Here is a 24,915-nt window from a genome sequence, read left to right as displayed (position 1 = left end):
CCACCCCATTGCATCGCAAAGGGAGGACAGAGGCACAAGGAAATGGAGAGAAACCCAGACAGGACCAGAGAACCAGACAGAGCCCTAAAGAGAAAGAAGCTAAAAGAAGAGGAAAATCAAAAAGCAAGAGGAGGCAACAGGCCATGAAGGACACTGAGATTCAGGGCCTCACAGACAGAGGCCAAAGAGGAGAGAGTCAGATCTAGCCAGGTGAGCAGTGGCAGCCACTGGACACAAGGTGAGGGCATAGCATGTGAGTTCCCTGAAGGTCCTGGGGCACATCCATTTATAGGCCAACCCCTCCAGTTATGTTCACTGGCACTTCAGTCCTAGCTTTTTAGGACCCAGGACTATCTACCTTCTAGCCAAGCCCAGCCCAATCTAGCCAGATGTTTGGTGGGTGCAGCTGCCAGCTGGAGCAGCAGGCCCCTACAGGCCCTGGGGAGTAGGCTAGAGAGGCGGCTACCTGGAAGGGGGCAGGCAGGGCTCCCACTCTGGACTTGGTGCCCCCATATCACCTTCTTCAAATGCCCAGAAGAGGGTCCATGGCAAGAATGGTTCTCTGCCTTCCAGATACGACTCAGAGGACTCAGAATCCAAGGACTCTCCTCCCAACAACTGGCTTACCCATCTGCTGGAGGTGAGAGGCTCATGGGCAATGGGTTTGCATCTGCCACTGACAGGTGGTATGACACTGGCCAAATCACTTCCTCTCTCCAGCCTCTGTTTCCCCATTTGAAACCATCTTTACAGGTTTTCCCACCTCTGACACTTGACTCTTATTCCAGGTGACCTCCTAGTGCTATGTGTCTGGTCCTCCTCTGCCAAATGAATCACCTAGAGTAAGGGAAGAAGCAAGGGAGAGGCTGCATGCTTCCTCCTCCATGAGACTAAGATACTGTAGCCATACGTGGAAGCATGTGTGTCAGACTTATATATCCCAGCTTAAGGAGCCTGAAACTTGGCTTTTTCTCTGAAATTTAAAAATAAATTAAAAAAAAAATGCTTGGGTGGCTTAGTGGTTGAGCATCTGCCTTTGGCTCCAGTCATTATCCTGGGGTCCTGGGATCGAGTCCCACATCGGGCTCCCCTCAGGGAGCCTGCTTCTTCCTCTGCCTATGTCTCTGCCTCTCTTTGTGTGTCTCTCATGAATCAATAAAACCTTAAAAAAAAAAAAAAGAATGAAAGTGGGGGAGGTAGGGAGGAGCAAGAAGGTTGAGGAGTGTTGTGAGGGGGTAGGGAATGGAGAGAAAAGGCAGATCCAAGAAAGCATAGAGGAGGAGGGAGGTAGACAAGAACGATTCCCTCCAGGACACATGGTCTTGGCCCAGCTAGGCTCTCCCTTGGTGCTGCCAATGCCAGCTGCCAGGCAGAGGGGAGGCCCAGGGGAGAGGGAAGCTGGGCAAAGGGGATGGAAGGCTTCCAGCCGAGCCTTGCCCAACTCTGCAGGCCCCGTAGGGGGCTCTCAGGGAGGGGGGACTGTGATCCAGGCAAGGTTCAGGGAGGGCGTGTCCTACTCTGGCAAGGCCTACCAGCAGTTGTGAGTTTGTGAGGATTCAAGACAGCCCTCCTGGACCTTTCTGAAGGTAGGACCAGCCTCAGATGTGACTGGACTGGGTGAGCAGAGGGGCAGGCTCATTTATGGATCATAGTCTGCACACCAGGCCATATGCCCGTTCTGTGACCCTGGGCAAGCTCCTTCCCCTCTCTGGGCTTCCATTTCTTCTTTGCACAATTTTGGGGAGGGGTTTGAAACATAAGACTGCCAAGTTCTTTCCTGTTTCCACTGCAGGGGCGAGCTCAGGGTGGTGGGAGCAATGGAAGGAGGGGAGGTGGAGCCCTGGGGTGAACTGCGTTCTCTGGAATCCCCAGTCTTTCCCCTCCCTACGGCTTTGCCTCTGAGGTCACAAAAGCCCTGTCCCCAACCCACAGAAACACACACACATACACACATTTACATTTACTTTTTTAACCTAGAGACTCAAAAGATGACAAATGCAGAGCTGGAAGGAATCTCTAGCTAGTCCAACCCTTCCCACCTCCCTTTTTACAGGTGAGAAAACTGAGGCCCTGGTTTGGGATTTCCAGAAGCCGGGGCTTCCCGGCTCTCCCACCCCCATCCCCGGCCACTCCAGAGCCTGCTGCCCGCAGGTCCGGGGCCCACGGGCGAGGGCCGCCTGGGACTCCCGGGGGACCCCGCCGTCGGGGCAGCCCCCGGGCGCGGCGCCGCCCATCCTCGCCGCCGGGGGCCCGGGCCGCGGCCGCCGCTGCGCACTCGCAGGGGAGCCAGCGACCGAGGGCGGAGGCAGGGAGGGGTGTTGGCGAGAGCTCGCGCGCTGTGTATGGTCTATCGGAGGCAGCTGACCTTCGAGGAGGAAATCGCTGCTCTCTGCTCCTTCCTGTAGTAACAGCCGCCGCCGCCGCCGCCGCTGCCGGGAGCCCGGGCCGCGAGCGAGAGCCGCGGGGCGCACAGCCGGCCCCGCCGCCCGACCGCTCGGCGCCACCAGGTGGGTGGCCCGGCAGCGCTGCCCGAGCGGCGCGCGCGGAGCCGGGGCGCTCGACTCCCGCCGCGGCCCCCGCGCCCCGGGGCCCGGAGCCCGACGGCCGGCCCGGGCGCGGGGACGGGTGTCCGGGACCGGAGAGGGAGCCTCGGTGCGGCGAGGGTGCCGGGCTCTGGACGCTGGACGCGGACCGAGGGAGGGGGCCGAGGGTGGGCGCCGTCCCCGCGCACGGGGAGCAGGGGGCGCTGTCGGGCTGGACCGTGGGAGACCGCGGGGCACGGCCGGGGGGCGCCGTGGAAGAGGCAGCGTCTGCCTCCCCCGTCCAGCCTCCTCCAACCACCCCAGCCACGTGCCGGCGGGGACCGAGCGAGCTTTTAGCGGGAGCCGTCGGTGCCGTCGCCCAAACTTTCAGCTAGAATAACACCCCGCCCCCCACCCCAGAAACTGGGACTCGGGGGGCTCGAGGCAGGGTAGTGGGGGTTCTTGCAGCCCTCCCCAGAGGGCCCGTGGGCCTCGGCGTCAAGTTTCTCTTTCAGTTTTCTAGCTGTTCCCCCCCACCCCCGGGGAAGCCCCGGTGGGGCGAGGGGAGAGGAAGAGGGGGAGGGCACCTGACTTTCGAGAGCCCCTCCCCAAGCCTCAGCGGGTTCCTTGTTGGAGGGCAGGGCGGCCTTCCCCTCCTCACCATCTTTCTTCCCGCACAGGAAAGCGTGTCTGTGTCTGTGGGAGGGGAGGGGCCAGGCCTGACTGCGGTCCAGGGATGGGTGGGCTCGGCAGGGAGGAGGCAGGCCCAGCCCTCACCCCTGTGGCGGAGAGACGCCTCTGCAGCCCCCTGCCCACCCTAGGTGAACAGACATGGCGGGCTGGATCCAAGCCCAGCAGCTGCAGGGAGATGCCCTGCGCCAGATGCAGGTGCTGTATGGGCAGCACTTCCCCATCGAGGTTCGGCACTACTTAGCGCAGTGGATCGAGAGCCAGCCGTGGTAAGTCCCCCTGCCCTGAGCTGTCCGCTGCGGGGCCTACCAGCCAGGCCCCTTGACCTTTAACTCTCCTCTTTGTGGTTTCGTGTGATTCTGGTCCTTTCTGCCCGTCTGTGTGGAAGGGGTGGCGTCCCTGGGAAAGGGGAACAGGGAAATGGGACCCTGGGAGGAGAGAGGGGGTGTTTCTAGACTCCAGGGCCTGTGGAGTTGCCAGGGAACAAGTCTTGTGAGCTCTGGAGTGCCCTTCACCAGAGCCTGGGATTTCCAAGTCCCTCTCGGTTCCTGACCTTCTTGCCCAAGGAGACATCACAGTAGGCTTCTCTCCCCTCCCCTGCCCCAAGGGATGCCATTGACCTGGACAATCCCCAGGACCGAGCACAGGCCACCCAGCTCCTGGAGGGCCTGGTGCAGGAGCTGCAGAAGAAGGCAGAGCACCAAGTCGGGGAAGATGGGTTCTTATTGAAGATCAAGCTGGGGCACTATGCCTCGCAGCTGCAGGTGGGTGTGAACACTAGGTCATCAGCAGGAAAGCAGTGTCTGCATTCTCTTTACAGCATCAGAACCCCTGGGTTTTTTCCTGGCCTGGTCACTGACTCACTGTGTGACCCTGAGCTGCTCCATGACTTCTGCTGTTCAATTTCCCCCACCCCCTCTTTCTAAATCAGACCTGTCGATACCTTTACCATGCTACAGAGCAAGAGGAGGTGTGTGTTTGTACCGGACAGAAGAGAGATGGGTGAAGTGGCATTCTAAACTGATGAAGCAAAGGGGATGGGGATAGACTGAGTCAAGAGTACTTTGCTAGGGAAAGGAAGACCTGAAAGTCCTAGAAAAGAGGGGATGAGGCAATGAGGCAACCAGACATCTCTCCTAAGACGCTTTTAAAGGTGCCAGAACAGCTGAAGTCAGGTGGAAGAGGGGCAGAACTGCCCTGAAGGCGAGAGCTGGATAAAGGAGCCTTGAATGAAGGACGTAGTTGTTAGGATGTGACTTCTTAACCGGGAAGGTTGGGGAGGTATCCGGAAGAGTCTAGGGGGGAGAGGAAGTTTTTGTGGAAGCAGGAAAGGGGTGTGGGTGGTAATCACAGCCAAGCATTTATTGGAACTTACTTATATTTTTTAGAGAACCCTTCTTAAATACAAGCAGCAGGGTTCCAGAGCAATACAAAGTCCATCCCAGAAGAGGAGGGAAACAGGAGAAAGCTGGGAGGAAGAGGAAGGCAAAATAGGAACCCAGGGCCAGGGCCATGGTAGAAAGTACCTTGACCTTGGCATTGGATGTCCCAAGTCTTGAGTCATCTGCTCATTTGTTTGCCTCTGGACAAGTACTTAACCTTTCTGAGCATCAGTTTTCTCATCTGCAAAATAGGGATAATAGTTTCTGCATGCATCATAGGATCCATGCTCTGAAAGCCAAAGGAGATGGCAGATTGGAAGTATTTTGTAAACTTCGTGAACTGAGTTTCTAATGCACTGCAAACCAAATATAAAGCTTTGGGAGTGGAAATCGAGTCAAGGAGAGATAGTGGTGTCGGTGACAGTTCTTGAGATTTCTCAGGGAAGGCTGAGCCAGAGGCTGGAGGAGAAAAAAGTTGAGGTGGGGGGTAGGTGGAGGGCACATGGCACCACGACCGGCATGGTGGGAGTGGCGGGTGGCTAATCAGAACTGCTGTTGGATTCTTTCAGAACACATATGATGGCTGCCCCATGGAGCTGGTCCGCTGCATCCGACATATTCTATACAATGAACAGAGGCTGGTGCGAGAAGCCAACAATGTGAGTGTCCCACAGGTGTGGGGACAGGAGCTGAGGTCTTTTTCTCCAGACACAACTGTGTTTTATAAATGCTGGCAAGAGAGCACTGGAGAGATAAGGGACATGGGCAAGTGTGAGAAGGAACAGTACATGCATGTACAGTCCTTGGCTTCAGGCCCTAGCTCAAGCACTTACTTGCTGTGTAACTTGAGTAAGTTACTTAACTTCGCTTAGCCTGTTTTTTCAATTGTAAATGGAGATAGTACCAGCATCTACTTTATGGAGTTGGTATCAGGGATGAATGAGATACTGTGTGGGCCAGGGATAGACAAACAGACCAATGAAACAGAAAAGGAGGCCCTAAACACACACACATATACACATGCACACATGCCTGGAAATTCAACCCACACTGGACATGGCATCACAAACCACTAGGGAAATGATTTGTCGTTTAATAAATGGTACTGAGGTGAAATAAGGAATGTTCTCTGGTGGTGTCTGTGAGGAGAGGTGGAGCTGAGATCTGTGTCAGAAGAGAACCCTGGCAAGCTCAGAGAGGTGAGGCTTAGAACCTCATCCCCCAAGCTCTGTAATCTTGGAAGCATTGCACATCTGCTTGAACAATGGGACGAACATTATATTATCCAGAGTAGAGCAAGATGAATTTCATAACATGGCATCACATGGGTACAGACCACAGAATAGTGCCTGGAGCTTATTTATTTATTGCTGTGGATGCTGATGTCAGGAATCTTACAGTTCATCCAGTAAACAATTATGGAGGTCCTGTGGGCTAGGACTGGGGAGACAGATAAAGGCCTGGTCCTCACCTAAAAGGAATTCAAGCAGTGATAAATTCTCTAGGGCTGAGCTGGGTACTAAGGGGGCATATATGAAAAGAGCACCCAGCTCAGACTGGGATAGCCTGGCAGGGGGATGTCATGAAGACAGGGGTGTCTAAACTATAGGGGTGAGGGGGAAGGAATGATGAGCAAAAGTAACAAGAGTGTATGTGTGGGTAGGAAGGTAGGAACCGTCTTAGCACATTTGAAGACTTGCAGGTAGCCAGTGGTACTGGGGGGAAGGGAGCCAACTGGGAAACCCCAATAGGTAAAGCCAGAGAGAGGCAAAAGCCAGGTCATAAAGAGTCTTCTAGGAAACTTTTATATCCCTTGACTTGTTGTCACCGCAGAACTCTCTGTAAACATATGAATGAATTTAGCTCCAATTAAGAAATACATGTCTATAGCATAGGGGTTGTCATGCTCACAGGGGACATCATTCCTTCTCCCAACCACATCAAGCTGTTCTTGAAAACCTCTGATGACCTACCCCTTGGGGATTTTGTGGTGAACAAGACAGACAAGGTTCTAGCACTCAGGGAGCGTATATCCTAGTGCAGGGAGGCAGACAAGAAAGAAAGAAAAAAGAACAAGACACTTTCAGATAAGGGTGGTACTATTTGAAATTGACGCATCAGAGAAAGTCACTCTGAAAAGGTGCCAGTTGAAATGCCAGCCTTAGGAAGATTTGGTGCCAGAATGTTCCAGAGTGATGGAACAAGTGCAAAGGCCCTGAGGCAGGAACATGTTTGTGTATTCAAAGAACGGAAAGTACCTGATGTGCTTGGGCAGCAGTGGGGCGGGGGGGGGGGGGGGGGGGGCGGCGGTAAGCAGAAGCTACTGGCTAGGGCAGCGGAGGCTATAGAAGGAGTTTGGATTTTATTCTGAGAACAGTTTACTGGAAAGGCCCTGAAGATTTGGTCTCCTCTCAGCCAGATGTGGAAGGAATAGATCAGACCAGGTCACTTAAATGGCCAGATCCAAGGCTTTATCGATGCCTCCCCTGTAAATTCCCTCAGTTACAAGAAGATCTTGTGTGAGGACACAGATGATGTGTGTTCACCCAGCCTTGTTCTCCACTGGGTCCCCAGCAACTCTCACGATCCAAGACATTGGATCAGTGAATGGATGTGGAATGAGGGGTCATCATCATTCACAGGAAAACCCAGGTAACTCCTGGATGTGTTGAGTTCAAGTCTCTCCAAAGAGAGACCCTGTTTGGGTGATTCTGGTGGACGCCAGAACTATAATAATAGAAGATTCTGTAGTGCTTTATGAAGTTGCCATAATCTGCCAGGTCACCTGTGTTCCCTCCTTCTTTCCAACTCCACACCAATTCTGGTAAATGACTATCCTTCTGACTCAAATTACCCTTTTTACTCTAGATTTGAAGTTTGGGGTCTGTGATCGTAGTGTTCCCCAAAGCCTGAGGTTGCCTTCCATCCTTACTGCCCAGCTCACTGTGGCCTATACTTTCCCTCTAATATGTCCCCAGGGTAATTCTCCAGCTGGCATCCTGGTTGACGCCATGTCCCAGAAACACCTCCAGATCAACCAGACATTTGAGGAGTTGAGACTGGTCACACAGGACACAGAGAATGAACTGAAGAAGCTGCAGCAGACTCAAGAGTACTTCATCATCCAGTATCAGGAGAGCCTGAGGATCCAGGGTGAGTGTCTGCTTCCACAGAGCCTCACTCGGAGCTTTGGAGTAAAGTAATGGTTCCCTGTGATTGAGCCTCTGCGATGGGCCAGACTTCAGGCTTTGCATGCATTTTCCTTTTTCTTTCTTTTTTGTTTTTTTAAGATTTAATTTATTTATTTGAGAGAGAGAGGATGGGTGGGGGAGGGCGGGGGGGGTGCAAAGGGAGAGGGAGAAGCAGACTCCCCACTGAGCAGGGAGCCTGATGAGGGGCTCCATCCCAGGACCCTGAGATCATGACCAGAGCTGAAGGCAGATGCTCAACCAACTGAGCCACCCAGGTGTCCCTGCATGCATTTTTTCAATCCAAACTTTACAACAGCCCCAGGAAGTAGATAGTTTGTATCATCCCTATTTTATAGATGGTAGGACTGAGGTTCCAGGAGAGGAGGTAATTTGGCCTGGATTGTTTATTAGTTGTGGAACCAGATCTCAACTAGAGATATGTCATAAAATCCCTGTACTCTACTAAACAATATTCTCTCCTAATTGTAGGTATTCAGTGAGTAGCTCAATGAATGAATGAATATGGACAAGGTGTTCCCCAATCAGAGGAAGGACTTAGATTGGGAGTCTCCTGTTGAACCAGGCTGGGGCAAGGTAGAACTCCAGAAATGCCCCTTCTTGAGCCTCCCTGATAGGATATGGAACTGGAAAGAGGAGGTGACAGTGGAAACTCCTAGGTCTATAGTTTTCCAGTGACTGTCATGATAAGTGTGTGGGGAAAGAAAATTTAACTCAGAACAAATTAACTCTCAGTATAATTTGAGGAGTCTTGAGACATGGTCCATCTTCTCCCAACTCCACACAGGCCCCATCCTAGTGAGACTAAGAAGTGTCAAGTTGCCTGTTCTTTTGCTCTTCTTTCTTTGGCTTCTTAAGGTAAAACCACAGGTCATTGACTTTAGCCTTTATTTTCTGATACATATGTTTAGAGCTTAAATTTCTCTCTTAGCAATGCTTTAGCTGAATTTCATGATTTTGAAATATTTTCTTTTCTGAATAATCATTTTGCCTACATATTATTTAGAAGTATATTGTTTAATTCCCAAATATTTGGGGTTTTTTTTCCCTAGATGTCATATTATTGATTTCACTTGCGTTTCCTTTTGGTCTTTTTTTTTTTTAGTTGCATTTTATTATTGAATCCCACTATTGTCAGAGAACATACGCTGTATGATCTCAATTCTTTTATGTTAATTATTTTTTAAGGTTTTATTTATTTAGTTGAGAAAGAACAGAAGTAGGTGGAGGGGCAGAAGGAGAGGAGGTGCTTCTCCCCAGGGAGCTAGATAGGGGGCTTGATCCCAGGACCCTGGGATCATGACCTGAGCTGAAAGCAGATGCTTAACCAACGGAGACACTCAGGCACCCTGATCTCAGTTCTTTTAAATTTATTAAAAATAAATAAATAAATAAATAAAAATAAATTTATTGAGACATGTTTTATGGCCCAGTGTATGTCCTATCTCGGTGAATGTATCTTTGGGACTTTGAAAGAATGTGTATTTCAAAGTTATTTCATTTAAAAGTAGCAATTTTAAGTTAATTAATATTAACATATGTAACATAATGCATAATGTTAACATTAAAAAGTTGTACCCCCAAAAATCCCCCAAACCAAAAAAAAATCTGTGTTTTCCAAAACAAAATTTAGCGAGTGGAATTGCTTTTAGATTTTTACACATCTCTTTAATGTGAGGTTTAGTAGGAGATAGCTTGGTCTTGCTTTCAATTTGTTGTAGAGCACATATCTTGTAGCCTTTAGAAAATGTCACTGTGTTCCTATAAGAGATCAAAAGAGAAAAAGACAAGGTCTTCAGACCTTATGAAAACAGTTTTGGCTTTGTAGATTCTCAGTAAAGTTCTTGGAAAGCCTCCAGGAATCCCTGGTCCACACTTTAAGAACCACCATGGTCAATGTCTTTATTGATTTTTTTTGGAGGAGGGGGGCGCCTAATTGTTCTATCAGATGCTGAAAAAGGATCAAAAACTATTATATTGTGGAATTGTATGCTTCTCCAATTATTTCTGTAAATATTCTTTGTGTATTTTGAAGCTTTGTTATTAGATGCATATAAGTTTATACTTATTATGTCTTTCTGATTGATTGCTATGTTGATAACTTTGAAATGCCTTTCTTGATATCTGGTAATACTTCTTATCTTGAAGTCCACTCCAGCCTTCCTTTTTTTTTTTTTTTTAAAGATTTTATTTAGGGATCCCTGGGTGGTGCAGCGGTTTGGCGCCTGCCTTTGGCCCGGGGCGCGATCCTGGAGACCCGGGATCGAATCCCACATCGGGCTCCCGGTGCATGGAGCCTGCTTCTCCCTCTGCCTGTGTCTCTGCCTCTCTCTCTCTCTCTCTCTCTGTGACTATCATAAATAAAAAATAAAAAATAAATAAAATGCAAGCAACTTTAAAAAAAATAAAATAAAATAAAGATTTTATTTATGTATTCATGAGAGACACCGAGAGACAGAGAGAGAGAGAGAGAGAGAGAGGCAGAGACACAGGCAAAGGGAGAAGCAGGCTCCATGCAGGGAGCCTGACATGGGACTCCATCCTGGGATTCCAGGATCAGGCCCTGGGCTGAAGGCGGCGCTAAACCGCTGAGCCACCCGGGCTGCCTCCACTCCAGCCTTCTTATTCTGTACAGCTACAGCCTATCTTGATACGTGTTTTAAAAAAAATTTTTTTTAAAGATTTTATTTATTTATTCATGAGAGCCACACACAGAGAGAGGCAGAGACACAGGCAGAGGGAGAAGCAGGCTCCATGCAGGGAGCCTGATGTGGGACTCGATCCCGGGTCTCCAGGATCAGACCCTGGGCCGAAGGCAGGCACTAAACTGCTGAGCCACCCTGGCTGCCCCTAAAAAAAAAATTTTTTTTTAAAGATTTTATTTATTTATTCATGAGAGACACAGAGAGAGATTGACAGAAGCACAGGCAGAGAGAGAGAAGCAGGCTCCATGCAGGGAGCCCAACACTGGACTCAATCCCAGAACTCCAGTACCATGCCCTGGGCCGAAGGCAGGCACTAAACCGCTGAGCCATCCAGGGATCCCTGTTTTTTAAAATTTAATATGTAGATACTGGGGTGCTTGGGTGGCTCAGTCAGTTAAGTGCCTCTGGCTCAGGTCATGTTCCCAGGGTCCTGGGATCCAGCCCTGCATTGGGCTCCCTGCTTAGTGAGGAATCTGCTTCTCCTTCTGCCCTCCCACCACCCCCCCCCCGCCCCCAACACACACTCTGCTCAAGCTCTCCTCTCTCTCAAATAAATAGATAAAATCGTAAAAAAAAAAAAAAAAAAAAAAAAAAAGGATAAGATAGGAACACCTGGGTGGCTCAGTGGTTGAGGGTCTGCCTTTGGCTCAGGGTGTGATCCTGGATTCCCAGGATCGAGTACCACATTGGTCTCCTTGCATGGAACCTGCTTCTCCTCCCTCTGCCTGTGTCTCTGCCTCTCTTCCTGTGTCTCCCATGAATAAATAAATAAAATCTTTATAAAAAAATGTAGATACCATATAGTTGAATCTTGCTTTTATATGTATTCTGACAATCTCTGCTTTTAATTGAGGTGTTTACTCCACTAATATTTAATGTACTATTTAATACAGTTGTATTGAGATCTATATTTTAATGTTTATTTTGTGTTCTCCCTAAATTTTATTTGCCTCTGTTCCTTCATTTTTAAAAACTATTTAAATATTTTTGGAATGCTGTTATGCTGTTTTATTTTATCTTTTTTTAAGATTTATTTATTTGAGAGAGAAAAAAGGACCATGCAGGGAGAGGGGCAAAGGGAGAGGGAGGAGAGAAACGGACTCCCCCCTGAGCGCAGAGCCCCACACAGGGCTTGATCTCAAGACCCTGATCTCATGATCTGAGCAGAAATCAAGAGTCCAATGCTTAACTGATGAACCACCCAGGCGCCCCTATGCTGTTTTAACTATTTGAGCTCTCCTCACCCTGCTGTGTCAGTATTTCCTGTACTCTGAATTTCTCAACACATTGCCAGAATCATAGTAGGTGTTGAGTAAATATTGGTGAGATGATTCTAGCATGCCTTCCTGTGAATCCATCTCAGACTGACCCCAGAGAAAGAACAGCCTTCTTCCTAGATTTGGGAATAGGAGAATTCAGGCTCAGTTCTTTTTTTTTTTTTTTTTTTTTAAGATTTTATTTATTTGAGAGAGAGAGAACGAGTGAGGGGAGGGGCAAAGCAAGAAGGAGAAGCAGGCTCCCCACTGAGCAGGGAACCCAATGCAAGTCTTAATCCCAGGACCCTGGGATCATGACCTGAGCAGAAGTCAGATGCTTAACTGAGTCATCCAGGTACCCCCAGACTATCAGTTCTACCCCAAGCCTTTGATGGTTCATAGTACTTCCGATCCTATTCCTGGGTTTTTTGTTTCCTCCTTATGGGTTTGGATTAGATTCTGCTTTGGGTTTGTACCCATCATGCAATGTCAGTTGTCTCATTTATCAAGTTCACTCATCAGGAACACAGACTGTTGATCTGTTTGTGTGAGGGAAGGCTCAGCTACCTCAGCAGAGAAGACAATTGCCTCACATCTTCTGACCTCCCTCCCAGAAGCTTCTGCAAAGTGTCAGGAGAGACCTAAGTGGGTCATTGGCTTAGGGAGGTTGGGCCCAGGTGTGAGGATCACCATGACCTCCCTCTGGGTGGCAGGATTTCTGAGGCGGCCTCAGGACTACTCTGCTGCGTAACACACCTGAACAGTATTCTCTCTCAGTCCCGGGTAGTGGGATCAGAACCGTATTCCCAGTTGTGTTTTCGTTCTGGGCTTCTCTGGGCTGTCTAGATTTGCTTTAATCTGTCTCAGTTTGTGTGTCCATGAGACAGGGCCTAGGTCAGTGTGACATGGCCCTCCGAGGCCTGCTGTGAACTTAACCAATGATTTGCCGATGCTCACATCTCCTTGACTCAGCCCAAGTGAGGACACTGGGATATTCCTATGTCCCAGTAGGATATTCCTATGGGATACCAGAAAGGTGATTGGCAGGGCATCATAATCCCAGCATTTAGGATAGGGGTTACCTTTAGAGGCAGGGATGGGTTTGCAAGCAGGGAAGGAGGTGTAGGTGTGATTTCACTGTGGAAATGTATGGTTTCTTAAGCTGGGTTATTGATACACAGGTATTCCTTGCATCATTCCTTCTTCCTTCCCTGGGTCTTAAGTATTTCATAATACATTTTTGGTAAAAGGGTAAGGAGGCTTCCCTGACTCCCTATTGCTGCTGCCATGGGTGAGTCCCAACACTAGTTTGGAGAGAAGCTGCCTCCCTCTCCTGAGAGAATCTTGCTGCTTCTGTGTGGCCAGTGGGCCCTGGACGTTCTCTCTTGCCTTCTCTCTGTCCCTCTCTGTCCCTCTCCATGCCTCTCCATCTCCTTCTGGTTGGTCAGCTGAGCTCACAGTAACCGAACCTGGACAAACAAACATGTTAGGCTCCTCCCAGCCCCTAGAGAAACACCTCTTCCCTAGGAAAGGCTGCTGTGCTCCAGGGGTGGGATCCAGGCCAGCAAGGCTGGAGCTTCCCTGAGGAGGCTCTGCCCTATGACATGGGTAGGACCGAGCCGCCACTGGGCTCTGTCACCCTTTAAAACTGCTCTGTAGGCAGCCCAGGTGGCTCAGCGGTTTAGCACCGTCTTCAGTCCAGGGCATGATCCTGGAGACCCGGGATCAAGTCCCACGTCAGGCTCCCTGCATGGAGCCTGCTTCTTCCTCTGCCTGTGTCTGCCTCTCTCTCTCTCTCTCTCTCTCTCTCTCTCTCTCTGTGTCCTGTTTCTCCCTCTGCCTGTGTCTCTGCCTCTCTCTCTCTCTGTCTCTTGTGAATAAATAAATAAAATCTTAAAAAAAAAAAAAAACCTGCTCTGTAAGCCACTATAACCAGCCAGGACTAACACCTACATCATCCATGTTGTGCAGGGCGGTTCCTTGAGCCTTTTGTGCATCATCACTTCTGTAATCCTCAGCGACCCACTGAGGCAGGGGTCGAGATTCTCCCATTTTGCACATGGACGGACAGAGGCCCCGAAGAGTGAAATGATTTGCCCCAGTTCACCCAGTTAGTAGTAAACGGTGAGGGCACAGGGCGAACCAGGCAGCGAGGCTCCATGCTGGACCCCTGTGTGGCAGGCAGCTGTGTAGACTGAGGTGGGAGGGGAGGCCTCAAGGCGGGATCCTCCTCGCTGTGCCCTCAGGCTTCCTTCTGGCTGCACACTCCCTAAAGGGGAGATCAGAGTGGAGAGGCCAGGGACCAGAGCCTGCTCAGGTCTGGCCCCCCTGGCCGCTAGGAGCCCAGGTTCCATTGGTCAGATGTCAGGCAGACCCTCGAGGGTGTTTTCTCCAGAACAGGTGCGTGTGTTGCACGGGGCTTCCTACAGGAAGCTGGGAGATGATGGTGATGGGTGTCCTGTCCCCTCCTGTAGCTCAGTTTTCCCAGCTGGCGCAGCTGAATCCCCAGGAGCGCCTGAGCCGGGAGACGGCCCTCCAGCAGAAGCAAGTGTCCCTGGAGGCCTGGCTGCAGCGTGAGGCCCAGACGCTGCAGCAGTACCGCGTGGTAAGTGGGATCTGCGTCCTCTCTCCTCTCCTCCCAAGCTTTGCAGTCCGCATCCTGAGCTACCCGCGAAACCCGAGGGAGGGCTAAGGCCAGGAAGAGAGCAGGACCCGAGAGAGCTGGAGGCCAGATCCTTCTTTCCTGTGGGGGGCACTTGAGGCAGAGCAGGTCTGGGAGAGGGGAAGGCCTGTGCCTCCCGAGTGAGGCCTGCAGGGTTGTTGTCTGGGAGCCCAGGAGGGCCTGCTGTCCCCACCTCCCTTCAGGAGCTGGCCGAGAAGCACCAGAAGACCCTGCAGCTGCTGCGGAAGCAGCAGACCATCATCCTGGACGATGAACTGATCCAGTGGAAGCGGCGGCAGCAGCTGGCAGGGAACGGAGGGCCCCCCGAGGGCAGCCTGGACGTGCTACAGTCCTGGTAATGGTGGCTGGGGGGTGGCCCGGGGCAGGAATGGTGCTACCAGCTGCTCATTCTGCCTCCTGCGTTTCCTTGAGCAGCCAGCTCGCTCCACCCCGTGGCAAGGCTTCGTTCACTAGGGGTTCTGGTTTCTTTTTTAAATTTTTTTTTTTTTAATTTTTATTTTATTATTTATGATAGTCACAGAGAGAGAGAGAGAGGCAGAGACACAGGCAGAGGGAGAAGCAGGCTCCATGCACCAGGAACCTGATGTGGGATTCGATCCCGGGTCTCCAGGATCGCGCCCTGGGCCAAAGGCAGGCGCCAAACCGCTGCGCCACCCAGGGATCCCGGGTTCTGGTTTCTGATAGCGACTTTGGGGCCCCCATCTTGTGCCACCTGCCCAGGAAGGGAGTCACTGTACTAGGGAGGGGGCAGGAGGGCAGGGCTGGGTGTGCGGAGCAACACTCAGGCTGAGTGGACTCAGTTTGGAGTTGCTGCTCCCAGATGGTTCTGTGTGTTCCTGAGAGGCAGGGCACTCTGCTCTGCTCTGCTCTGTGAACAGGGGCGGGAGCTTAGGTACAGAGCCTTCCCTGGTGAGGCTGGAGCTGGGACTTGGGGCCTGGAGCCCGGGCGATGGGGTGACTCTATTGCCCTCCCGGTGGCCTGGGGCCCCCGTGCAGGTGTGAGAAGTTGGCCGAGATCATCTGGCAGAACCGGCAGCAGATCCGCAGAGCTGAGCACCTCTGCCAGCAGCTGCCCATCCCCGGCCCAGTGGAGGAGATGCTGGCCGAGGTCAATGCCACCATCACAGACATCATCTCAGCCCTGGTGACCAGGTGATTGCTGCCTCTGGCCACGCCCAGCCCCGGGTGGTTGCCTTGGGGGAGGCAGGTGCTTTGTCCCCTGGGGTTGGGGGGCAGCTCCTGTCTGAGTCCTTGTCTCTTGCCCGGGTCCCAAAGCCCTCTGTCCTCAGTTGCAATGGCTGCTTGGTTTCTGTTGTGGGCGCTATGTGGACTCCTCCCAGCCCCCGCCAGCCTGTGCCAGCTGCTGAGTCATTTCACTGTCCCCCTCCCCTGGCCCACCGTCTCCTCTGACTTCTCAGTGGCCTCTCTGGGAACAGGAGCTATGCCACGTGCTCTTCCTTTACCTGCCAAACCCCAGTAGCCTCCCCACAAGGGGGACCAGGGCCCCTCTCCTGAGCCAGCATCATGTCTGGTCTGGTCCCTTGTGTCCTTGCAGCACATTCATTATTGAGAAGCAGCCCCCTCAGGTCCTGAAGACCCAGACCAAGTTTGCAGCGACAGTGCGCCTGCTGGTGGGCGGGAAGCTGAACGTGCACATGAACCCCCCCCAGGTGAAGGCCACCATCATCAGTGAGCAGCAGGCCAAGTCACTGCTCAAGAATGAGAACGCTCGCAAGTACGTGTGCCTCAGTCCCTGCCTTCCCCTCCCTCCGTTCTGGCCTGGAAGCTCATGTCTATTCTGTAGCCAGGGTCCTGTGTGATGGAGCAGCTCAGCCTCCCTTTCTGCAGCAATAGTCCAGTGTCTCTCTAGCTCATTCTGTCTGTCCTGGTATATATTTTGTTCCTTTGGCACATAGTTGGTCTGCATGGATTGCACTGTTGGGTTGTTCAAGCACCCGTGCTAATCACTGGGACACAGCGATGATCCGCACAGTACTTGGTCCCGTCTTTGCCTAACCCAGCAGAGCAGGTGGCAGTCATGAGAAGAGTATTGTGTGTGACAGGGGAGATGTAGGGCCCTGCAGAAGGAGGTCTTGGGGCAGGGGGCAGGATGGCAGTGTTGGGATGCAGGTGAATGGGAGTGGCTAGTGAGACCATGTGGAGGGAGAAGAGAGAGACGACTTTCAGACAGAGAGAACATGGGCCTTGACCAAAAGGAGAGTGGAGAGAAGGCTTATGTGGCTAGAGAACCCCGAGTGGGATCCAGGGATCAGGGCAGGCTGCCCACAAAGGATGCAGTGAATGAATGGATGAGGGCATAAATGAGTGAAGTGGGAGACTTGGTCCTGTGTATCGAGTGCCTACCATGGGGTCTGGGGACAGGAAGGCAAAGAGGTTCTCATTCTCTTAGAGCTTACATGTTGGCTCAGGAGGGAGACAATTATATGCTTGTAATAATACAGCAGTGTCAAAAAGTGATGAACTCTAGAAAGAAAATGAAAACAGAGTGATGCCACAGCATCTGGATAGATGTTACCTCACCATGTGAGTGGCTGGAGAAGGCCTCTTTGAGGAGATATTTGAATTGAGACCTAAACAAGAAAGTCAAGAATGTTTGGGGCAATAGGAAGAACAGGTGCCAAAGTCCTGAGGTAGCACCAAGTCTGCATGTTCAGCAAATAGACAAGTCAGCATGGCTCCCCTTGTCCTATGTGAGGGGAGAAGAACCCACTAAGGCCAGGGAACTGGGGCAGGGTTTGACCATGGGGTCCTTGTTGGCTGTGGTCATGGTTTTTATTGTTAAGTGCATTAGAAGCTGCCAGAGGGCCCTGAAGGTCCCCACATCAATCTCAATGTTGAAGGAATTTTTAACCTAATGACAGAGACCCAGAGCCCACCGTTGAAGACTTTGCTTTACTCTCAGGTTAATGAGAAAGTAAGCCCAAGACATGGAGAGAAACACCCTTCCTTCCTTTCTCTTCTCTTCTCTTCTCTTCTCTTCTTTCTTTCTTTCTTTCTTTCTTTCTTTCGTTCGTTCGTTCGTTCTTTCTTTCTTTCTTTCTTTCTTTCTTTCTTTCTTCTTTCTTCTTTCTTTTTTTTGAGAGAGAAAGAGCGGGGAGAGGGGCAGAAGGAGGAGCAGAGGGAGAGGGACAAGCAGACTCCATGCTGAATGCGGAGCCCAACATTGGGCTTGATCCCCTGAATCCTGAGACCATGACCTGAGCCGACATCAAGAGTCAGCCACTTAACTGACAGCCACCCTGGCACCTGGAGATAAAATGCTCTTGGGGGACGAGGCCTGGGCTGCTGGAGGGCTTCCCCGGCGTGAACCTCCGGCCCAGGGCAAGCACAGAGCCCTGCTCCTGGCCGGGGCCCACATGACAGGGCTCTCCTCTCCTTCTCAGTGAGTGCAGTGGAGAGATCCTGAACAACTGCTGTGTGATGGAGTATCACCAAGCCACCTGCACTCTGAGTGCGCACTTCAGAAACATGGTGAGGCCAAGGCCTGACCCCTGGAGGGAATGTCTGCCCAGGGCCAAGTAGCTGTAACCAGCGCTCTCTCCTCATCCGCCGCCCCCATGCCCTACCCTGCAGTCCCTAAAGAGGATCAAGCGTGCTGACCGGAGGGGCGCAGAGTCTGTGACAGAGGAGAAGTTCACAGTCCTGTTTGAGTCTCAGTTCAGCGTTGGCAGCAACGAGCTTGTGTTCCAGGTGAAGGTGAGGCCGGGCTCTACCAGCCCCCACAGGTCACCTAGAAAGGTGAAGATTATCCGAGGCCACCTGACTGGTTTGGGAAAGCCAGAGTTCTGAATCCTCACCCGGTCACGGACCATTTAGCCCATGAGGCTATCAGAAAACCTGCTTTCAGTCTGCTGGTGCCTGCTTGCTAAGTTATAATCTGGTACCAGCCACAGAGCTTAGGTAATGGGCCAAGAAGAAGCCTGCTGTGTTGTGTTTGTTTGATTTTGCCTTGGTTTGATTGAGAGGGCTTGTGGGTGGGATCTTGGGTGAGGAATGAGGGCTACGTGAGGGCAAGGTGGGTGCTTGTGTGCCTTCTATACTCATTCCTTTAACTCCTGTAGACTCTGTCCCTTCCGGTGGTTGTCATTGTTCACGGCAGCCAGGACCACAATGCTACGGCCACCGTGCTGTGGGACAATGCCTTTGCCGAGCCGGTGAGTCCTCGTGGGAGTCCCAGCTCAGCCCCCACCCCAGCCCCCCTGGGTCCTAGGAGTCTCCCTGGGTAGGCCCCAACCCCTTGGGCCCCTGCTGGGTGATCCCCCACCAGCCCCACGGCCACATCAGAGCTGAGGTAAGGTAAGGAGCAGCTTGTGTGAGTGCGCCACCCATGGCACGTCCTCAGGCACCATCTGGGGTCTGGGTCTCGGGACTGGGATTTCCTAAATCTGTGAGCTTAGACTTTGGGCTCTGGTCTCTGATCTCACTTCAGCTTGTGGTTTGAGTCCTTGATCTCTATCCCAGACTCCTAGTCTGGGTCTCTTATCACCGTATGCCCACCCCTCTGCCCCTGCCACCCTGCCTTTCTTTCTCTCGTGTTTGTGTCTCCTTTTCTGGATCTTTCTTAGTCCTGTCTCGAGTGGTATCTGTGTATCTGAGTGTGTGTATGTGTGTGTGTGTGTGTGTGTGTGTGTGTGTATAAATATTTCTTCTTTCCCTCTCAGGGCAGGGTGCCATTCGCCGTGCCTGACAAAGTGCTGTGGCCACAGCTGTGTGAGGCGCTCAACATGAAATTCAAGGCCGAAGTGCAGAGTAACCGGGGCCTGACCAAGGAGAACCTCGTGTTCCTGGCGCAGAAACTGTTCAACAGCAGCAGCAGCCACCTTGAAGACTATAACGGCATGTCGGTGTCCTGGTCCCAGTTCAACAGGGTGAGGGAACTGCCTCCAGCTGCCTGCCTGGGACCACCCATGCCCTGCCAGTCTCTCCCCACCTCACAGACAGGTTACTGGCCTCAGTCAGTGCCCCACCCTCCATCCTGAGTTGCCCTCTCCTATAGCCAGGAGAGACAGGAGCTAATACCCCAGGGAATGGAGGAAGGGGCAATGAGAAACTGCACTTAGCTCTAAGAGCCAGAGCAGGACAGTGGAAGGACCCTGGGGCTGGGAGTCAGGATCCCTGTCCTAGATCTGTTAACTATGGCCAGGCCCTTCACGGCTCTGTGCCTCAGTTTCCCCCCCGTACCTTATAGTAGAAATGACTTTGGAGGTCTCGTCCAGCTCAGAGAATTCTGGGCACTTCCTACCCCCAACCTCTGTGTCTGAGAGGAGAGTCGGGTTTACTGTCCCATCGCTAGGCTACGGGCTGGGGTTGTGTCCGTTTAGGGACTGCTGAGTGGGGGGCAGGTCAGGTGAGGAATTGAGAGTATGTGTGAGTACAAGAGGGCACTGACTGTTTCCTGGGCCACCTGTGATGACCGGGCCACAAACCCTGACTGACTGAGGGTTTCCTGGGGGCTCTCAGGAGAACTTGCCCGGCTGGAACTATACCTTCTGGCAGTGGTTCGATGGGGTCATGGAAGTGCTGAAGAAGCATCACAAGCCCCATTGGAATGACGGGTGAGGAATGGAGAGGCCCAGGGTTTGGGAGGCCATGGGCTCAGGGAGCAGGAGACGCTGGCCCAGTAGTGACACTCTATGCTTCATGCACCCAGGGCCATCCTAGGTTTTGTGAATAAGCAACAGGCCCATGACCTGCTCATCAACAAGCCCGATGGGACCTTTTTATTGCGCTTTAGCGACTCCGAAATTGGGGGCATCACCATTGCCTGGAAGTTTGACTCTCGTGAGTGCTCTATGTTGCCCACACTCTGGCCCCAGGAACCTGGGCTCCCATGTCCTTGCTCCCCATTCTCCATGACATCTGCATCCTTAAAAGGTTTCACCAGGGGAAAGACTTGACCTGAATTTCCTTTCTACCATCTTCCATTGTGGAGAACCTAAAATCACTGGCCCCGTAGCCTCCAGAGCTGCTGGGGAAGTTCTTCAGCAGTTCTGGGTTCTTCTCCTTTCTCTGCCCTGACCTAGCCTTCCTGGCATCTCCTTGCTTGTTTCGCTGGGTAGAATGGTCCCATGGTCACTTACTCACCCCTATGCCAGAGGAGCACAAGACAAGGGGTGGGCTGTCAGAGCAGGCTAGTAAAACCCCAAATGTCTCTACAAGCCTGATCTCAAACCCCATGCCCCTGCCCCTGAGGGTAGTGGGTGGTGGGAATGAGCCTTTCCCTTTCACAGCTGACCGCAACCTGTGGAACCTGAAGCCGTTCACCACACGCGACTTCTCTATCCGGTCTCTGGCGGACCGGCTGGGGGACCTGAACTATCTCATCTACGTATTTCCCGACCGGCCCAAGGATGAGGTCTTCTCCAAGTATTACACTCCTGTGTTCGGTGTGTCTCACCCTGATGGTCCTGGGCCCTTCCTCAGCCTGTAGACAAAGCTCTTGGGGCCAGGCAGCGGGGACTCCCCAGGAGGAGCCCAGGGTCCATCTCCCCTGTGGACTGGGTCCATGGCTTGGTGCAGAACTCATGGAGGGGGTTTCAGAACTTACAACCGAGAGGGAAATCAAAGCCTCTGACCCAGTTGTCTTCTCTGCAAACCAAAAAGCTGGGTGGATTCTCCCTTCTGCACTCTGGGAAGAAGAGACACCAGTGCTGGCAAAGGAGGCAGGATAATCATACTGGCAGATCACCTGTTACTCCTATCTTAATGGGCTGCTCTCAGGACTCCCACCCTCAAACCTGTCCCCGCTCCCCCCCACCCTGCCAGTTGAGTGTAGGAAGCAAAATGGACAAGTTTTTCATCTTCAACTTGTCCCCAATCCGTTGTTGGGTTTGCTGCTTGGCATTGATTTTACTTCCTTGGCAGAGGTGGGGCGAGGAGCGAGTGAGCAATGGGGTCTGGGTGGCCCTGAGGCCGAGGCCATCAGCAGGTGTTTATAGGAATAGTCTGGGAAATCTCATCCCTGCCAAGGCCCTGGGGGATGGGAATAGGAGGCAGGCTGCATGCGGTGGGCTTGAGCTCCCAGAGACTGGTTCTCATCACTGTCCCCCCTCTTGGCAGCTAAAGCAGTAGACGGATACGTGAAGCCACAGATCAAGCAGGTGGTCCCTGAGTAAGTACCCAGGGTCCAGCTCTGGCCTCCCACTGCCTCTCTCTTCCCCTCAGCACCCCTCACCCCTCACCACTGCCCCTCCCGCTCACAGGCCCTGCGTGGCCCAGCCCTCCCTTCCCCCTGAAACCTGGCTCAGTTTCCCCCTGGAGAGGGAACTGGGCTTAGTATCAGTGGGACCAGTACCCAGGGCCCCAGGCCCACATCTGGAGTCCCAGGCACAGTGGGCACTTTGTCCTTCCATACCCCCTGGGCCCTCCCCAGGTCAGCTGCTGCCGTGAGGCCGCTGAGGCTCTGCCTCGTTTCTCCTGCAGGTTTGTGAGCGCATCTACAGATTCTGCTGGGGCCAGCGCCACCTACATGGACCAGGCCCCCTCCCCGGCCGTGTGCCCCCAGGCTCATTATAACATGTACCCACAAAAGTAGGTTGTGTTCTCACGGGGCTTCTCGGGGAGGACCTGGGCACCTGGCCTCAGGCTGGGCCCCCAGAGGGCTGGTGGGCAAAGGGACCCAGAGCTCCTGTAGGTCTAAGACCACCCAGGCTGGGCTCTAGCATGTACCCAGGTGCAGGGAGGGGGATCAGTCAGTAAAAAGTGTAGAGCATGGGCTACACATAGCAGGCTCCTTGCTCTGAGGCTGACTAGCTATGTGGCCTTGGGAAAATTATTGAGCCTCCCAGATGCTCAGTTTCCTCATCTGTAAAATAAAGGCAAGAATACCTACCACATGGGATTGGGGGCAGGACTGAGAGAGTACAGGTAAAAGCATTTAGCTCAGGTGAAGCTGTTGTTCTTAAGAGTTGGGTGGAAACAAGGTATCAATTGCTTTCCTCTGGAGTTTCCAGGGCAGAGAAATAATTCTCTTCTGAGCCATGGGTGGCCCCAGCTGGATGTGTCTGGGTGCCTGGGAGGCACAAGCTACAGTGGGATGACCATGGGTTACAAGTCACAAAGACCAGTCCTGAATCAATTTGCCAGCCAGGTGGCCCTGCGCAAGTTTCCAAATTGAGCCTCAGTTTTCCCCTCTGTAAAGTGGAGTAAATACCTACCTAACAGGTGGCTAAGGTGACATGACACCTGATGTAGGTGTTCAGAAGGAGCCCAGGATAGAGCGGAATAGCATTGCAGTGGGCCAAACTCACTGGCCCAACCGCCCCGTTTTGCAGAGGATGACAGAGACAGGGGCAGGGAGAGGAACTCTCTGAATCCACTGAAGAAGGCAGTGAGAGTTGAGACTAGAACTTGAGTATCTCCCAATGAGCCAACAACTGACGTTTTCAATTTGGGGTTAGGGAGGCGTCCAGGCAGAGCCAGTCGTGTTCCCATGAGACTGTAGTCTGAGTGCGGAGGGGGCCGGAGGCACACCAGCTCCCTCTGACCTCCCTCACCCTCTCCCTCCCAGCCCTGACTCCGTCCTTGACCAGGATGGAGAATTTGACCTGGACGAGACCATGGACGTAGCCCGGCATGTGGAGGAACTCTTACGCCGCCCAATGGACAGTCTGGACCCCCGCCTCTCCCCACCTGCTGGTCTTTTCACTGCGGCCCGAGGCTCCCTCTCATGAATGCTTGAATCCCAGGCTTCTCTTTGGAAACAACACTCAGTGTGAAGGGGTCATGTTAATTGTGATTTTAGTGTTGCTGTGCATATATTGGTGCCTCTGCTGGCAGCACATGTCCACACGTACGTGTGTGTGTGCATGTGTGTGCGTGCGGACACACAAGATGTGCCTGTCTTGCCTTTGTCCTCCTGGGACAGCAGCCACCCTCTTGCTTTTCAGATCAGGGCATCCCAAGAGCACTTGGGGCCTGTATCTGTTGTAGAAGGGGCCGCTTTTGCTGCTATTGCAGGCACGCAATGCAGGCAAACCTATTCCTGCAGGGGCCTTTACTGCCTAGCACTTGTTTGAATGAAATTATTCAAGAAGGGCCCCGGAGGCAGGTCATGTCTCTAAGCTTAAGTCGTACTCCTGAGTTAGAAGCTTTGACTCCCAAAGCTTGTACATGTGCATTTATGTATGTGCATCTGCTCTCAACGTGTGTTGGTCTATTGATTCTTCCCTTCGGGAGGGAGGCCAGGGGTTCAATTTTGAGTAATATTTTATAGTTTAATGACTATGGACTTGTGACTTTTGTGAACCAAGTGCTTATCCAGGCCGTGGCCCTAATACAGCAGAAATGGGTCACTGGAGTCGGGTCTGTCAGGGCTGCTGTAAGCATGTAGTTTCTTGGCCTCCTGGCCTCCACCAGGGTACTTGGGCTTCACATCTGTGGTGCTGTTGCCCAGTCCTGTTCTCTTTCCAACTCTCTCCCCTTCCCTCCATCCGGCCTCAGCCACCTTTCCCTGACGCTCTGCAACCTTGCTCCCAGGAGAGGTAGGACACGGCCAGGAACAGGTCTAGGACATGGTGGGTGAACAGAGGGCCCGGGACTTCAGTGTTGATTCCCTCCCCTCCTGGAAGAAAAAACCCTGCAGTAAGAGACAGCATCAATTATAGCTGCTTGCCGCAGGCCTGTGCAATCTGGAGCGAGGGGTAAAAGCCTGTCTCTGTCCACTCTGCTGGGGGGTACACCTGGAACAGGCCTCATCACCATTGCATAACGCTGAGGTCTGAGAAAGCCTGGCTCCCAGCCTCATGCGCCCCTCCTTCTGAGGCTATGAGACATGCAGTGGGGGGCCGCTGTTGGCAGAAGGTGGGGAGTCTCAGGTCTAAACATCCCTGAAGGAAGGTGGGGACAAGGAGAGGGATTCTTGTGTACTTTGTACATAGGCCACACATTTGTGTAAACAGTGTTTTTGAATAAAGTATTTTTTTTTTCATATGTTTGGTGGTGCGGCTCCTGGTTGGGCAGCCCCCGCCCCTGCCCCGCCTGCTCCTTGGGAATGGGGATCCCTGGCACTGGGGCTGCATTGCCCTTCCCTCCTGTGTGCCTGATGCTGTAATTGTTTCTAAAGCTACAACTCTGCTCCCTTTTCCGTGTGTTGAGGATGCTGTCCAGCCCCGGGTCGCTGTCAGTGCGCTGCTCAGACGACGGAACGAGTAGCGCTTGAGGCCTTGGGGAAAGGTGGGGCGGGAATTCCGGGGTAGGGGCCGGGAGCGGGAAGAACGGGGTCCGGGGGTCCGGGCCTCTCCGCATCAGTCGCCGCTCCAAGCGATCGTGCAGCCCGCCCTTGGCGGAGGGCCGGGGCCGGGCCGGGGCGGCAGCGCCTCCCCACCAGTCCCTCCTCCCGAGGCCTCTCCCCGGACGCCAGCAGGTGGCACCATCCCGCTGCCACCAGCCCGTTCGAAGGGCCGGCGGGCCGGTGACCCGCAGGGAAGCTGGGCGGGCAGGACGGTCT

General features: G+C 52.7%; 1 protein-coding gene and 1 long non-coding RNA gene across 4 annotated transcripts; both read left to right on the top strand.

Annotated features, from left to right (window-relative positions):
- On the top strand, positions 1–1,157 carry LOC112655618 (uncharacterized). The gene is made up of 3 exons (XR_004819013.2): positions 1–210; positions 574–640; positions 789–1,157. It is a non-coding gene; the product is annotated as an uncharacterized LOC112655618 (long non-coding RNA).
- Positions 1,158–1,995: 838 nt separating this feature from the next.
- On the top strand, positions 1,996–24,398 carry LOC112655519 (signal transducer and activator of transcription 5A). Of its 3 annotated transcripts, none has more exons than XM_025440674.3 (19): positions 1,996–2,053; positions 3,344–3,481; positions 3,820–3,976; positions 5,164–5,253; positions 7,573–7,747; positions 14,239–14,369; positions 14,630–14,781; positions 15,444–15,599; positions 16,003–16,182; positions 17,852–17,939; positions 18,042–18,164; positions 18,530–18,622; positions 19,130–19,336; positions 19,929–20,023; positions 20,119–20,249; positions 20,699–20,854; positions 21,528–21,579; positions 21,891–21,998; positions 22,978–24,398. In XM_025440674.3, the coding sequence occupies exons 2-19, from the start codon at positions 3,354–3,356 to the stop codon at positions 23,138–23,140; spliced, it is 2,385 nt and encodes a 794-aa protein (XP_025296459.1). In that variant the 5' UTR covers positions 1,996–2,053; positions 3,344–3,353; the 3' UTR covers positions 23,141–24,398. The 3 variants fall into 3 exon arrangements, with proteins under 3 accessions (XP_025296459.1, XP_025296458.1, XP_025296460.1); XM_025440673.3 differs by lacking the exon at positions 1,996–2,053 and adding an exon at positions 2,357–2,507; XM_025440675.3 differs by lacking the exons at positions 1,996–2,053; positions 3,344–3,481; positions 3,820–3,976 and adding an exon at positions 7,097–7,246.
- Positions 24,399–24,915: the final 517 nt, after the last annotated feature.

The sequence above is a fragment of the Canis lupus genome, chromosome 9 (assembly GCF_003254725.2).
Source record: "Canis lupus dingo isolate Sandy chromosome 9, ASM325472v2, whole genome shotgun sequence".
NCBI classification, from domain to species: Eukaryota; Metazoa; Chordata; class Mammalia; order Carnivora; family Canidae; genus Canis; species Canis lupus.
Note: the sequence above shows the minus strand (reverse complement) of the source record. Positions and strands in the feature narration are given on the sequence as shown.